Raw genomic sequence first — 17748 nt, forward strand, 5'->3', positions numbered from 1 at the left:
TTTTCCTGCAAACATGTAATTGAATGTACCTGTCACAGAATAATTTTCAACCTCTCCTGAGGGAAGAAGTGTAGTGGGAATTTAATAGAATATTTAATATGAAATATAACCCAGTACCTAAGACGTTTGCTGTATTTCTTTTTAATGAGAACATAATGTACTGAGAAGATAACAAGACACATGGCAAACTTCTTCTAATAAATAAAGTAATGGTTACCAGCAACAAGTGTCTCATTACCAAAATTTATACATATATTATACATGAAATGCAATGTCAAAATAACATGATAAAGGTCACACCAAAAAGTAAAGGAATACCAAAAGTTAGCTGGCTGCATAAGTAGTAAATAGGCAGTTAACTAAAGACTGTATTTTTCTTTATATACCCTAGTACACAATTTGACTTTACAAAAATGATATTCATTCTTGCTTCCTATCTTTGAAGCTTCACTTTTCAAATTTTTGGTATTTTCTGAACAGTGTTCATGTGCCCAGCTTTAACAAGAAAACAGAAAGAAATCTGTCATGAGGTATCACACTGATACTGATATTGTTCAGCATGGCAGGAACCTTTATAGCTACTTTAGCATTTGAAACAACACAGCAACTGATTAAAACAGCTCTCATTCTCCATGCAGACTAGCACTAGAAAGTGAGTAACACTACCATGCTTGATTTCATTCCCCTACAGCTTTCTCCCATGTTTTGTCATGACCTCAAATATTTTTTCTCTCTCTCCTTCCACTTCAGTGAACCATCACAAATCTTAATCCTCTTCATGTCCACTCTTTTTCTTTACCTTATACTTCCTCCTTTCACAAATTTCTCTTCAATATATAAAGTCCCTTTAATTTCTGTCATCCTCAAGCAGTGGAACTATTGGGGTTTTTTGTCTCAGATTCAGTTTTCTAGCACATAAAAACAGTGTAATTGACAAAGCTTTTTCAGTTGTTAGGACTTTAATAACACTTCTGTCATAAGGATACTCTGGGTTCTAATAAATGTTTTTAATACAGATGCTATTAGTGTTTCTGTTGTCTAAATTCATGACATAGATGTTAATCTGAGGTTATTATCCTTGTCAACTGTGGCTGAAGTGATTCAGGAAGTTACAAAAAAACGGTGGGGACAAAGGTGAATGTGTTTACATGATGTTTCATTTCTGTATGAAATCATCTATATATACTGTCAATCCCAGCTACCTCATCAGCTCTCATCAAAATCTCATCTTAATTTCACTGAATTTTCTTCCTTACAACTTCTTTAAAGACCTTATCTTCCCAATTCTGCTCCCATGCTTAGCTGAAACTACTTACATAGCTCCCATGGTTTCTTCCTAATCAGCACTCAGAAGTGGCCTCCTGTCCTCCCTTCTTCTCCACATCAGCTGCATTTGACATTACTATTTTGAATATATTGATTTGCCTTTGTTATAATGATTTTTCCATTTCAAGTGTTTTCTCACACAGGCGCTCATTTTTGCCTGACTTAAAACTGTATTTATGTTCTTGACATATGTCAACTCCCTGAACCCTTGTTTCAGAACACTCTGGAAATAACACTTATGTAGTACGTCACTTTGTCTCATTGCAGTCCTTCCCTGTCTTACCCTTCTTTATTGCATCAAGGAGTGACCCCTTATTCTCACTTAGCCTGCAACTCCCAGTTCTTACTGAGAGGTAACCTTCTGATAAGTCTATAATGCTGTTCTCTTTCACACACACAACAGATTAACATACAAGTCCCATTCTGATTTCACCCATGCCATCCCTTCAATCTAGGATGAATTTCTCAGAAACATCTGTAAAGTAATCCCAGTGTTCTCCCTCACATCCTCTCTTCAGTTGGTTCTCTGCTCTGATATCTAGTAAGACTACTTTCTACCATGATAATTTCTATATTCAGGTATTGTTACACCTTTTATTCCTGTTTCCCATGTTTACATATACTTTTATTGTCCTTTGTCATGTCACTTAGAGCTTATATGGCAAGGACTGTCTTTTTGTTCTGTGTTTGTACAGTACCTAAAAGAATGGGCTCTCAGTCTAAGCCTAGGGTCCCAACGGCCTAAACTATTGCTAACAACCTCCAATTCCATTTTCTAGCAGCAGAGAAACCAAAGGTTTAGGGGTCTCGGGTCCCATTCCAGACTCCAGAATGGAGTTGCTGTAATGAGCAGTGAATTTACTGTTCATTCTCCCCAGTTTCTATCTCACTTTTCCCCTTCCTAGGAAACCCATTCTGATCATCCTGTTTCTCTTTACCCAGAAAGTCCTGTCTTCCCAAGGAGGTCAACCAAGTCCCTATTTCTTTACTTCCATGTATCCGTAAGTGAAGTAGGATTCACTGGAGAAGGTTATCTAGATCTGAGGCAAGAGAGGAAAAGCAAACTTGGATGAAACCTTCAGTCAGTTTTTCTCTGCCCTTCCACCACTGCTCTTTTTATTACAAGATCAGTTGTACCCACTAGAGAACAATTGGGCATTAAAAGTTCTCAAAGAGACCATTAACTGAAAATAGTTAATTCATTTAATGCATACATACACTGAAATGGTTGTTACTTATCCCAAATGCATTATTCTACTACATCTAGCCATCTTTTTGCTATCATTAGGCAAGACAAGTCCATATTAAGTTACCTGCCCCCTCTCGTTCATTCTTATCAATAATACCTTGTACATCATACCCTTACACTCTATGCAGACTGGTGCTATTTATTCACCTTTTATACTCATGGCAGATAAATATTTATTTTGCAAATAAAGTATGTTTGAGGTCACTCTGATTTTGTTACTTTGGCACAGGGAAAGAAAGTTTCCCAGAACCAAGTCAAGAAGTACTGGTACACCATGAGTTAGTACACAGGGTGACTGCTGCTGACATGCAGATAACGCATGAGAACAGATAGACTAAACTTTCTCAGTATTCTGTTTCTATAAGCATACAAGACTATAAACTGTGAAACACAAGTCAACGTAAGTATTTTGTTGGTATGTAACAAGCTTGTCTCCCTTCTTCTAGAATGGATGACGCTGAAGCTTGTTTCATTCTGAGTAGCCGCTGCGAGGTGGACCGGACAGCAGCTGTAAGTTTTGAAGATACAACTAAAAATGAATGTGCATGCTGTTTATTCTGTTACTGCCCTTATTTCCTCTCAGGGACTGAGACTTATTCTGTGAACAGATTAAAATCAGCTGATTTGCACAGAGATTTTGTATGTGGAATGAACTTCTTGTCTCAGTTAAGATAATGAAAAGGTTTCTGTTGGATTCTATAAGGCCAGGATTCCACAAATTTATGAAACGTGATCTAATGGCTCGTTTCACATAACATATCTACTGCTTTTTCAGAAAATAAATTACATGACCTACCTACCAAAGAAGTTAGTATTTCACAGCACATTTTAGTTATACATTGAACTTTTTTCTAAAAAAGGTAAGAATTTATACATTCTTACAGGACTTTAAAAAAATTTTAACAGTACTGTAAGAATACAGTATTTTCAAAACAATTATGAGTTCTCTCCTTTTCTATGGAACAATGGCAGAATACCATATAAACACTATCATGGCATGTTATAGATGTATTGATACTTGGGTCATTAATCACTCCAAAGGGTAGTACTCTGTCAAAAAACTTTTATTCAAACTATCTGGACTAAGATCAGTGTTTGCTCTAGATACCTAATTCAAAGAACTATATTTATTAAATCGGAAAAGAGATTTGTGTCAACTGACTGGCATTTCCATTCAGAACTATTGAAGTGTTGAAAGTTTGCTACTAACAAAGAAAAGATTGAATTCAACTTTATAAATTAGTGACTAATACCAAATAAGCAATATATCTGAGAGTATTTGATCATTTTTCATATTGGCCAATTTTAAATGTGAAAAAAGGCAAGATTCTTTGAATAAGTAACTGTCGTTCTACCCATGCTACTAGTTATTTACAGTCAGGTAAGTTACTGTCCACAAAGGAACACTGCTAATACAAGCCTCTGCTCAACATAGCTGTGATAAAAGGATAAATCTAGAACTCTTCAAACTAATTAAATTACCTGCTGATCACAAATATCCAGGAAAAAAGTCCACTGAGGAAGGATTTATGAACACAACTTTAAACTTTTTACCATGAGCTTCATGCTAAATTATTGCACACTTCAGTCCAATCTTGAACTCCAAAGGAAGATCAGAGTAAGTCTGAATACTCACAAAGTTAAATTAAGATGCTTACAAATTGCCTAACAAGATCAAACTAGTCTTTATAATTCAGTAGTTATGCTTTAAGCTATCTCAATTAAAAAATACTGGTTTGCTGCTACATTATAAGAAATAGCAATTATTTTTCTAAATGTTAAAAATAGATAGAGTAAAACATGGGAAGTAAGGGCTTTGCATTATATATATATAGTATTTTTTTAACATATTCTCTATCACTTGCTACAATTACTTCATCTGCCATCAAAATTTAGTTGTTTCCATACCTGCACATATGGCTTATCAGAGAAGAAAGAACTAAACAAGCAACATAAGCTGCAGCTAGCAAGAAGAAAGGATTATTTCCTTGCTAGGCAAATCAGCCCCCAGAAGCAAATTTTATCAACAATAACTTTATTTTTTGTAGAGTATCAGCTGGACCCATCCACTTGCAGAAAGCCATGGAACTCCCCGAGACATAAATCTGTGCTCCTACTTATAATATTAAAACTTACTGAACTCTAAGAGCTTTGAAATTTGATTAATCAGCAATAGACTCCTCAAAACACACTAGCAGAAGTCACTGAATTGGCAGCAAGTACTCCTGGAGTAGTCAAGTAAGGCAAGTATACTGTTTGGAAGTGACAGAGGTGCTAGGGTATTTAAGGATAAGAACAAGCAACAGTTCTTGCAAATACCTGGGAAAATACTGGGAACTTCTGTGAGACTGAAAAATATCAAAAAGCCAAACTGCCTTTCCTAAATTAGCCATGAAGTTCAGACTAAATCAGCTACAACATCTCATTTCACAAAATATACTTGACAGTTGTAAAATGGTTAGAAATGAGAAATCCCATACAAGCAGAGCATGTGATTTACATTGCACTTGGTAGGTTTATGGGGCTTTAAGGACAGCTGCTCCAACACAGGAGGTAAGCTGTCCATCTCTGCTCATAACCTCTCCAGAATTTATACAAAGAAAGGACAATTTTCAACCCTGCTGAACTGTCCTACAGGACAGACTCTACATGGAGCTCATGGAACTTCCATCTGTTCTGGCCAGCACTATCTAGTTTTGGTTTCAGAGTCGTGGCCAGCTACAACTCTCTCCAGGCAGCCTTTCTGCCCTCAGGGGCAGTGCCCCAGCAAATACCAAAATGGCACCTGGCACATTTCAGCTTCCAGTACAGACTATTATCAAATCTCATTTATCATTGTATTTGGAGCATACAAACAGGCAAATCTTACCAAAGACACAATCCTGTTGCCTTCCTTCGGGACAGAATATACTGTTGGGTGAGTGGCTGCCTAGTCATAATGGCGCAGTACCTCAACTGTAGCAGTGACAGTCAGGGTCGATGTCAGGGTCAGGTCAGTGACAGTCAGGGAATGCAATTATTTATACTGCAAGTAGAAAACAGGACAATTTTCTTTTTTTTTTTTTTTTTTAAATTTTATTTTACTGCCCCCTAGAGCTTTGAGATGAAATGGATTTAATTTCGTGCACTGTTCCAGCTCTAGTCACTAATAAGTACTTCAGTAACATCGTACCTAATGTTAGTTTGTCACTGGGCTGAAGGAAGTTCAGTTGTCATCCTAAAACCAATCTTTACAACTAATTTTTCCCCCTGCCATGCTTGAGAAGCTGACACACTGTTAGGAGTGCCTTGGATCCTCTCCTACATCTGACAGCTGTCAAAAAAAAAGTTAACAGATGCATTGAGGAGATTCCTGACCAGAATGGCTGTTGTTACTCATGTGATTTTTCCAAGTCCATGAGGGTTTTTATCTCCTCAGCTACAGTCCTCAGCAGAGGATATACTCATTTGCCATGGATACCACTGGCTGTTCATTACTTGCTATTTCGTTAGTTAATAAGTTTTAGTGCCAACGTCCATGTTGCTTGTGATCCATGGATCTCAGCTATAGCTCAGAAGAAAAGTACAATAACAGGTGACATGCAGTTACTTCATAAAAATTGTCAGTTGCTTCCTTTTTCACTTGGAGGAGTAGGAACTTCCAACAGTCAGACCAAGAATTTGTCAGTTTTCCAGTCTTCTACCAGAAACTCTCTTCTCTGGTAAGGCAAATCTCTGCCAAATTTTATTCTATCAAATGCTATTTTGACATCTCAGACCAAGATGTAAGCTGCTCATCTGCTGTAGCAAGCAGGACAGACATCTGTTTCACTTCTGGAGTATGCAACTCTTAAGGAGAGTTCAAATTGTACTTAAGTCTGGATGACAATTTTTTTTTTTTGATTGGTGGGTATAGAAAAGTAGTCTGTGTCACACCACAAAGTTAGCCAGTGACTTCAATGGGCTGCCTACATCAAGTTGTGCCACAAAACTAAGGTGCGTGAAAACAGTACATGTGCTGCTTTAACCCAAGGAGGGGTGGGAAGAGAAGTCTCTTTTGAATTATCCTATAGATAAGTCATTAATAGGCTATATAAATATATGAAAGTCCAGTTCTGCTGCTGACAGCTTTGTTATGACGCTTTCTGAATATTCAAGGATGGTTGAATTCAAGCTTGCACCTTCTTTTTTTCCCCTTCTGTTAATCAAATTGCATGATACTACTATACTGGTAATCTAAGTTACACTGCCTTAATAACATCACAAGATCAATGCATTGAATAGGAAGATATAGCTAATTTATCAAGTTGTGTGTGGCAAGAAAAAAATTAAGAGAACTATTTTAAAATGTATATTAAATCAAGGTCTTGTTTTGAGTTCTGATGACAAATTCCTGTTACACCCACTTTAAAACTTAAACCTTTTGATACGTGAACTTAAATATCACCTCTATATTAATCACCATCGGTGTCAGTGGTAAATTTTAATCACTGACTGCAATTCATTGTGTGGAAAGCACACAAAAGAGAATGTATTTTTCCCTCATCTCCCAAATAAGCATATATTTTGTAATGTGAATAGAAACATAATTTTGTTTCAGTTATCTCTGTTTATGGTATGTACATATATACCTCCTTTTTACTTGGGAGAAATGTGAACATTTTTTAAAGTGACTGCAATATAGTATAGAAATTGCTACATATGTAAAACAGAGAGACACCAATACTATATGAAGAGACTGAATCTAAGAGATCATTTCAAGTGCTTACCTGTCTTTTCATTTCTCTCCACTGGAGCGCTTCTCCAGAGTGGAATTTGGGAGAGTAACCAAGTGAAAAAAACACGGAAACCCAAATAACCAGCTTTTGTAAACAAACACATGTATATACCAAGCAAAAAGAGAGAAAATGAAACCATAATGCAAGGTTATTACATTAACAATTCATACACACTGAGTTGATCTTGTGAAGCTATATAGGGCATTTAAGTAACCATTTTATATATATTACATATTTGTAGACTGCTTCTTCAAAGGAGTTAGCAAATGGAAAGCAGTACATACTTTAGTGTTAAAACTGCAAACGTGCCAAATAATCATCAAGAGATTTTAATTTTAAGGAGTCCTTCCCTTTCCTATACAATTATCTAAAAATATTTTATGGTCAGATTCATACTTCTAGTTTTACAACACTCACTTTTATGGGTCCAGGTTTGTTTGTTTTTTCTAATAAAATGGTGTCATTCTAATAAGCATTCTTCATTCTTATTTTTAACAATTCTTGCACCTCCTGACAAAACCAGGCTTTTCAGACAAAATAATTAAAAAACAAAAAAAACCAACCAACCAAACAAACAAAAAAAACCCCTAACATTGAGAAGAGGAAGAGTAAACTTAGTCTGAAATGTACAGCCAAAATTGTATTTACTGGTACAGCTTTGGTTTATCACAGTAAATTTAATCTTAGCTCATGTATGCAATAGTCAAGAATGAAAAAAATAATTCACCTAAATTTCATTGAATATAAGCTATATTTCTATGCATGTTACATACAGGAAACAGCCTTTTCTCACCACTTTTGCAAGCCAATGTGGTCTGTGAATGATTGCTAGGGAAAGAAAGGGAGGAAACTGGTAATGTCAAACCCCGTGCAATGAAGCCACACCATCACTGCAAGTGATTCTGAATGTGTTTCCCTGACACTTTTTGCATAAAAAGGTTAGGTAACATCTTCAACAACACAGGTTTTTCAAATCTGTCCCAAATCCTCTCCCAAACCTCTTACTCCTCCTGTAGTATATCTGTGTGACTGCCATCTATCCCATTACCCATCCATTTGCTATGTGTGCTGGCATTTAATTCCCTTAAGACAAAACAGCAGAAAATCCTAAATACAAAAAAACCCCACCACCCTAAAGAGGGTAAGTTATCATGTGCTATAGAAAAAGTGAAGAAAAAGTGACTGTATACAAGGAAAGCTCATAGCAGGGTACATCCAAGTTCTGAAATCTCTTGAATGGGCACAGCAATCCTACATCTATGAAACTGATAAGAAGAAAAATGTGAAATAATGTATTTTAACATCCTCAAAAAGTCTTCCTCTTATGACTCCATTCTAGTATTTCTAGTAGAAAAAGTACTTTCTAACATCTCAATTGACATTAAAATATTATGGTTTGAAAATGTCAATTATGCTCTGTTCCAGGCAGAGATTTTCCCTTGTGTTCATGAGTCTGAAAGCTTTTCTTACTGCTGATGCTGCAAACATAATGAATCATTCTTTATATTTTATCTTTTAATACCACCAATTTCATGACTAGGCAAGACATTTTAACCCAAGTATTGCTTCCTACATGTAGCTCTCAAATACCCCTTTTAGTTCCGAAATAGATAAAAACTGATGGCTGATACACTGAGATTAGCCATATTTCATGAAATGAAATATATGAATGTATTATCACATACTTTACTTTTATGGGACAGCAGTATTCATCCTGTGGTTAACTCACTCTTGGCATGCGGTAACAAGTACAGACACTAACAGGCTGGGAAATATATTGACATCCTTTGGTCAGCAGCTGGCTAGATTCTAACATCAGTTATGCAGATATTTTAGTTGCACAAAAATGTAGCTCTGTTTTTAATTGAGTTGATATTTTTTAGAATTAACCATCATTTTAAACTTGTAATTCCTGATGTCCTCATTTAATGTTGCTTAAATTCAGACTCTTTTCAGAAGGACATATCTAATAGTTCATTCTTGATTAATTAGACATGACTCATCAGTACCATCTAAGTTTTCACACAATTCTTCCACATCCAAATGCCACCCCTTCCAAATTATATACTACCCAACACTTGCAGAAAGATAGCAGAGGGACAAAATACCTTATTAGTAGAAGATTTCTGGAAACAAGCCCTCTATTCTGCATTCCAACAAATAGGATACATTAGGATCATAGGATAATGGAGGTTGGAAGGAAGCTCAGGAGGTCTCTAGTCTGATGGTCAGTTATGAACACAGGCCACGTCGCTCAGGGCTTTGTCTAGGTTGGTGTGAAAAGTGTCCAAGGGTGGAGACAGCATAGCCTTTCTGCATAACCTGTTCCACTGTCTGACTGTCTTCATGGGGAAAAGGTTTCTCCTTATATCCAGCCTGAATCTCGAAAAACCTAGACCCATTGTCTCTTGTCTTCCAACCATGCATCACTGTACAGAGCCTGGCTCCATCCACTCAGTAACCATCCTGTAGGTACTGGGGGTAGCTGCTAGGTCCCCCTGAAGCCATCTCTTCTGCAGGCTGAACAAGCTCCATTCCATCAGCCTTTCCTCACAGAGCCTCTGCTTCTGCTCCTGACCATCTTGGTGGCCCTCTGCTGAACTCAGTTCAGCTTATACATGTCTTTGGTGTACTGAGGGCCTGCAAACTGGATGCAGTGTCTAGATTCAGCCTAGCTTGTGCTGAGTAGACGGGAATAATCACTGTCCTCCATCTACTAACTGTGCTCCTGTTAAAACAGCCCAGGATGCCTCTGCTGCCAGGGCACACTGCCAGCCCGTGTTCAGCTCACTCTCTGCCAGGATCCCCAGCTCTTTTCCAGGAGAGCTGCTGCCCAGCCAGTCAGATCCCAGCCTGTGCCAGTGCAGGTGGTTACTCAGTCTCAGAGACAGGACTTTGCTTGTGCCCTTGCTGAATTTCATGAGGTTCTTGTCAGCCTATTCCTCCATCTTATCTTGGTCCATCTGAATGGCAGTCCTGCCCTCAAGTATTTTGACTGTTCCCTCCAGTGTGGTATCATCTGCAAACCTGCTGAGTGTGCACTCTTTCACCTCCTCCAAATCATGGATAAAGATACTTAACAAGTTCCACTGCGGATCCCTGTGACACTCCCCTTGCCCCAGGTCTCTGGGTAGAGTACATGCCATTTATCACTGCCCTAAGACTCCAATCATCTAACCAGCCTTTTACCCATATAGTTTTCCACTCATCCAGACTGTAATGTCTGAACATGGAAATGAGAATACTGAGACACAGCATTCATGTGCCCACAGGTATAGCTCCGCAATTCATCCTTTTGTTTGAAGATGGGTGAAACGATTTAATTTTTCTGCTGTTGTTGGAGACCTCCCTCAGTCTCCCCAACTTTTCAAAGATAAGAAAGCAACCGTACAAGGATATTGGCCTGCTTTCTCAGCACCCATCTGATCCTGTCGGCTTGTATGGGTTGAGTTCTCTGGAGCAATCCCCATCTAAAAATCATTCACTGCTGGTTATTCTCCTTCTGCTTGAAGCCTGCCTCAAAGCAGAGGCCTGAGAGACGTTGTTGGTGAACACTGAGAATACCTCAGCCTTGCCTGTGTCTGCAGAATTACTGGATTGTCTGCATATGTGTATATATATTTATGTATTTAAATATATGTGATATACATAATATGTAATATTACTTAACATGTACATAAACATCCACACCAGCTGGTGTTACAGAGTCTTAAAATTTTATTCAGTGGAATCTGTCTCATAAAAGGTTCTTTCTCTAATGTAACATGGTTGTTTGTATTTCATTGTCATCACCTCATACTCTTTATTCTAGGATCATCAAACCATTTTAAGAGCATGGGCAGTTAAAGACTTTGCTCCAAATTGTCCTTTGTATGTCCAAATACTGAAGCCCGAGAATAAATTCCACATCAAGTTTGCAGGTAAGTGTAAGATTTCAGCCATTTGAAACACTTGTTAGTATTTGGCAGTTTGTTTTGTAAATACACAAGTAAACTGAGATTCCCTAGGTGTATTTACTGGTTAGAAGCAGATTAAGAGCGCAGTATTGTAAAATAACATGGGCTGTATATATTCTATCAATACTAAAATGTCATGTTTTACATTAATGTCTTATTTATAAGCACTTTTAGGGATTATTACTTTTATGTTACATGATATACAGAGTAGAATTATTTGACATATAACATTGTTACTCCTTAATTATAGATTCAGATAGGTTTCCAGCTTGCTATATCCATGTCTTTAAATCATTTCTGTCTACCAAAACATACTGTTACTAAGGGATATATGAGAAGATCCGCTCACAAAAGGCCAAATTTTATCCAACAAACATTTAAAAAAAAAGTCTTCCCATTGGACTGGTTTTTTCTAAGTGGTATGAAAAACTTTATAAAAAAATTATAAAACATTATATTAATCACTTTCAAATATTTTGGAAAGAGACATATAATTTAATTCTATATCCAGTAAAATGCATGTCTTAGAAACTATGACATAAAATACAAAATGATGTTAAGAAATCCAAACAAATCCTCTCTTATAAGAAGAGATTACCAGCTTTAATCTGACAAACTGTTTCTCTGCACTATGTAGATAGGTCTCTTTCTCTCTCTGTCTATATATAAACACACACATACAAAGAAGTACATACAGACATATATATGCTCATGTGCAAAAAGAAGCCAATACTTTTATAATGAACTCATTTTGCCTATCCTTGGAAAAATATCTCTATGAAGCAGAAGCAAAGCTTTCCTTTCCAAATGTAATTTTGAAAATTCAGGTTTTTTTGAAGGATGTTCTAAGGAAGAAAAGATTGCTGATTCATGCAAAATTTTAAAAAAAACCTCTATGGAAAAATATTAGTCTCCTCCATCATCCCAGGATGTGATGAAAAAGTAAATTCCAGTGCAGAGCTATTCCAGAGCAACAGTCAAAGCTGTAATTTTAAAAGCTATTGAATTTACCACTAGGTTGGAAAGAAGGGAAAAAGCATCAATAGCAGTTCTGAAGTTATGAAAGTGTAATCTCACACTATAAGATGGCACAGCAGGCAATAAGACTCATGCTGTGACAAGAATGATGGTACTTTTTCATCTCCCCCTTAAAACCACACAGCACAAACACAATATCTTCTCCCTAACCATGGCCACTTTTCTTGATCGGTGACTGTGTTAATTTATTGTTCCTAATTGTATTTTTAAGAGAGTTTCATTATTCTTAATGGCTTGTCTCTGTAGGAGCTTAGACTTGCAAAACAGAGGTAATTTTTCAAATCTGTTCTAAGTCTCAGATTGAAAATTCGGGCCATATTTTTTTTAAAAAAGCAAACAACAACAAAAACCAAAACCTCTTTTAGTAATACTTCCTTCAACTAAGCTTAACCAATCTGGTATTTTACTGACTTCATTTATGTTCTGTAGTTCTTCAAGGGCTTGAGGAGACCTTATATATTCTGTGCCTCATTAGCCCCCTCTAATATTAATTTAGTAGTACTGTATGGTAAGTCTAAATATATAGCACCTTACATCCCCAAACAATTTCATATAGATCATAGGGAGATCACTGCATCCATTTCCACACACGCTTTCTGCATGACAGTAATAGCAGAGAATTACAAGCCTTCCTTCAAGATTAATTTAATCTTACTCATATAAAGCACAGGAATTTTTTTATGCAGTTTTAAATTCAGCAAAGTTACAACCATGGTATAAACATCACCACTGGAGGCTTACCTACTGCAAATTGTTAGGCTACTGATAGAGTCGCGAGAACAACATTTGTTTGCATACATTTTCCTAAGAGGACTCTGATTATTAATCTCATCCAGATTTTCTTCATTCTGAAATACGGAGTCAGTGGGGGCTGCAGACTATACGCTCGTCCAGAGTGCTTGCGAATAAAATTTGTCATAACCATATGGAACATTTTTCTAAGTGTTCTTCCTATTATGATTCAGGACTGCTTTATTACTGCCTTAATGCAACAGCTTCATCTAAATTCGATATTCCTTTAAAAAATGACTCCTTTCCTCTGGAGGTTTCTCAAAACAATATTGTGCATTTTTATGAACCTGAAATATTCAGTAATAGGATTTCTTTGGGTTTTTTTTTCTTTACACACAGGTTTAGAGACTATAATTGTCAAAAAGAAAGTTTCTGAATTTAGAAAAAATGCAACCAAAGAGTTCCAGATAGTCCTCCTAACAAAGTTTAACTTTTAACTACATTGAAAAATTTATAAAACACTAGAAGCCCTGTTTCCCAGCAGCTTATATTAGGTTGACCAGTCATCCTAGATTGCACAAGACTGTCCTGAAATTTAGACCCTGACTGCATTTTCCTGTAGAATAGCATCCTGGAGATTTTCTGCCTTAGGCTTCAGAAACAGTATATGGGACAAGTAATTGTTATAATTTATTCCCATCTGGTAAACAAGACTTTTACATTCTTCTTTCTTCAATAAGAGTAAGAGAACTTATTCTTGTCATCACAGCACGAGAATGGAGACACTTTGCACAGGGTAGAATGGCCTGTCAGAAAGGGATGTTTCTGTCTTTTTACCTGATGCCAGACACACACCCTTGCATGTTCTCTGTTATTTTTTACAGTGGAGTTTAACTACATTGTTTAAAATGGTAACATGCTTATATTAATACAGTGGAAATATTTCTGTCTGCTTGAATATGATTCTTCAGTGGAATCTGAAAAGCACAGGATGTAAGTGTTTGTCCCAGCAAACTCCTTTGCAAGTTCAGGGTGTGAAGACCCTATAAATATACAGTCACTCTAACATGACAGTTTTCAAATGGGCAAGGAAACACTGTATCACCATTGTTAACCATCTTACCTTTTAGGCTGAAATGCTTTGATTACTCCTTAGTAATTTCCAATATAAAATGCCTTGACATGCCCAGTTTTTCTTTCATTAATACTGCATTTTCCTTGACTGGCAGTTACATATAGTTTTCTTAATCTTCCTGCTTTTTCTTCAAACACACGGGGCTACAAAACAGCATGTACTCTTAATGCATGCATCTGGCCATGCCTTTCATCAGAAACATGAAATAAAGTGAAGATTATCCACAGCAGAGCAGTATGTTTATGCAATTCAAAGACTGGAGTAAATTGCATATTGTCTGAGTTGAACTTACAACTTTTATGTATTTGCTAGAAAATAAATTAATTGCCGTTACCTTGAATATTCAGAAATTATGTATAATCACTATTCGGGGAACTGGGGATACATTTTGACATTCTTTCTTTATTCAAAATGCACCAATGAAATTAGCACAGATTGGTGAAGTCTGACATTAAACCTTCAGTAGTTTATTTGGCAGGAACATAGTCCAGGTTCACCAAAACGGATATAAATGCATCTGATGATTAATCTATCCAATTACAGATAAAAATAGTCTAGAGATAATGCATGGGCATTTTTCTCTATCTGGTCTGGTAGTGATCATGTTAACTTATCAAAATGACAAAAGTAAGGTTTCTCAGAATAATTGTCAGGTCTAGGACATTCTCACCACATGGTTGATACTGCAGGCATAAATCAGTATTTTGAGTATGTTTTATCGTCAGGAACGTTACAGAAGTCATAACTCACCACACTGCATTACTACATCTATTTGAGACAGACTTAGCAACAAATTTTCTGTCAAAATATATTTTCAACAGAAACTACAGCTTCTGCAAATTCTAAATGGAATATGGAGAATTCTCATTCCTTCAATATCAGGAAGTCAGTATTCACTTTCATAAATCTTTGCCATCTGACTAATGGTAATAGAATGGAGATATTCCATCCAAGCAGTAGACTATACCTTACTCACTCAAAATCTCTAGTTTAAAACTCAAATAGATATGATGGCAAGTGGTCAACTAAGAGAACACATTTCTGTCTGAAATATTTTCTGCAGGAAATATTTAATTGCTATAACTTAAATATATTAACTTCAATATATTGAGGAGGAAAAAAAAAAATCTCATTTTGTTCTATATTTGACCATGTCTTTATATAACTAAATTCATTCATTTCCCATGACATTTAAATAGTCCTTGACCTTCAGAAAATGAGAGAATGAATTTCTGTTTTCAGTAGTCAATAATACTGTTGCTGAAAAGCTGCTAGAAATTTCAAAAAAAGGAATACAGAAGGCATACAAAGTATGCTCTCACTTTTGTTTTCAGTAAGTGGCATGCTTATAGCTATACTATAAATTATATCTATAAAGTAGGTTAGTTAGAGAAGTAAGGCGGTTCTAAGGATTTCAATGGTACATGCAGATGAAAAAAAAAAATTAATGCCTTCATGACCTTAGAAAACCTTTATGACTTTAAGCTTCTACACTGACAAAAAGTTTAATTAAGTTGTAAGTTTTGTGCTTATGCCGTCTTATATCTGTTTTAATACTGTCAGGTATATGTGAATGACATTAAAGAGTAATTTCTAGTTCTGATTCATGCTGTCACCAGCACTGGTGAGCATTTAACTGTGATCTGAATTTTATGCACTAGCCATCCGAGTTGAATAATAATTTATACAATACTGAAAGCATGTGCAGAATATTTGTCAGTTTTAAATATAAACCAATACAGAGGACTAGATATAATGCGTCTGTTGCTTTCTCTTCTCACTTCCCCTCCCATAAATTCCATTAAAAGACAGAAAAAACCAGGTGTGTCTATAGTACTGTTCCATCACAGCAAGTACTAATGTGCAAACATACCTTCCTGTAAGGACTCAAAAACAAAGCACGAATTTGTGATTACAAAAGCCAGACAAGGAGTGGGGTAAAAAGAATGCAAAGTTGTAAAAAAACAGAAAAGAAAAAACAACCACCCCCCTTGCCTAGGTTGCAAGGAGACAGCAGCTGTTAGCAGTTCCTGGAGGAGGTATTAGTCAAATCTACGTGACACATGGAAGTGCAGTGCAAAATCCCAGAGCCACTGCCAAGTAACAGGTCTGCAAGCCAGTCCTGCTCTGCAGTATCGTAGGTATCCTACTTCCTGAACACAAAATTCTATCTTTGTACAGTGCTTGGTGTCTCTATACCAGTTTATGCAAGACTGCAGAAGGTGCAACAGATACAAACTAGACTATGCTACATGGCCTACTCATACAACCAGTACAGCAAGATAGTGGAAGTGGGATAGACAGAGCCGTTGCATCCTCTCCGTGTGTAGATGCAGGACAGAAAGTATGAGCTGGATGCAACATTAACTCTACTCATGCAATCAGAGAGAGAGCATAGATGGGGCAGAACATATACAACTGCCCTCCAGGTTCAAGTGGAAGATGAAGATTGGGAGGCAAGTTTTGATTGCCTGTGTCTTCACCATTTTCCTAGACAATGAGAGGAAGTGATAATTCTGTTCAATGGAATGTATTTTTGTAAAACAGTTTATATTTCCTTTTTTTTCTACAGATCATGTTGTGTGTGAAGAGGAATTCAAATATGCTATGCTAGCTCTAAATTGTATATGCCCAGCTACCTCTACATTAATCACACTGCTGGTTCATACATCTAGGGGACAGTAAGTATAAACTACCATAAAAAAAAAAAAAACTCGTAAAAGTTATAGCTGATATTCTTTGGAAAATAGCTACCCAACTACAGTTTTTAACAAGAAATTAGAACTTTCTGCACAATAAAAGCATCGAGATGTTTTACTTAAGATATTATAATTTCAAAGAGAAACACCCCCCAAAAATATTTAAGAAATTGTTGCATGCTGTTATGCCACTTCCACAGTAGAACATATGCAAAATTTTATTTCCAATTTAGTAGATTGAATCATGGATCTAGCACACAGTTCTACTTAACCCCACCAACAAGACCCAAGAATATTTTAATATGTTAACTTGAAGGTCTGTTTTTGTACCTAGAAAAATTCCTATTCAATGAGCTCAAAAAAGTTTTTCTGATAACATATAAAAAATTATTTGCTATTCAGTGCCTGTGCGTTAAGAAGCAAGCAAACATGCATGTGAAGACATAGTTTTTAACATAATAACCACAACTGCTGGAAGGTGTACAGAATTACGGTGTCTCTACACACTGCATAGTCACAGTAGAACCTCTCTATATTTACCAAAATAATTTTACCACATCTAGTATATCTCTGCTATGCTATATTCTTGGAATAATAAGGTATTCTTATTAAAATATTGTGGGCAGAGAGAGGAATTAAAGAGTAAATCTCCAAATACCTCTGTAGAAATGGAATACGTGCCTATAGATTGCACAAGAAAACATTTGAGAGTCTAGTAAAAATGCATACTGTTTTTCAAGTAACCATGGAGCCAGTAATATCTTGTTACTTACAAGCAGAGTTATTTAACCTTCTATATGGCATTTGTAGTATTCCCCTGTGCCCAGGATGGGGAAAACTGAAATTACTGCTAGAA

The 17748-nt window shown here is 36.4% G+C and overlaps 1 protein-coding gene across 4 annotated transcripts in view; it reads left to right on the forward strand.

The window, feature by feature from the left end:
- KCNT2 (potassium sodium-activated channel subfamily T member 2) overlaps nucleotides 1-17748 on the forward strand; it is a 151142-nt gene that overhangs the window by 83534 nt on the left and 49860 nt on the right. For all 4 annotated transcript variants that reach the window (XM_074877225.1, XM_074877226.1, XM_074877227.1 and 1 more), the window contains 3 exons: nucleotides 3022-3085; nucleotides 11144-11252; nucleotides 16766-16874. In XM_074877225.1, coding sequence (XP_074733326.1) covers nucleotides 3022-3085; nucleotides 11144-11252; nucleotides 16766-16874 — 282 coding nt within the window. The remainder of the gene's footprint in view (nucleotides 1-3021; nucleotides 3086-11143; nucleotides 11253-16765; nucleotides 16875-17748) is intronic.

The sequence above is a fragment of the Strix uralensis genome, chromosome 8, assembly GCF_047716275.1.
Source record: "Strix uralensis isolate ZFMK-TIS-50842 chromosome 8, bStrUra1, whole genome shotgun sequence".
Lineage (NCBI taxonomy): Eukaryota > Metazoa > Chordata > Aves > Strigiformes > Strigidae > Strix > Strix uralensis.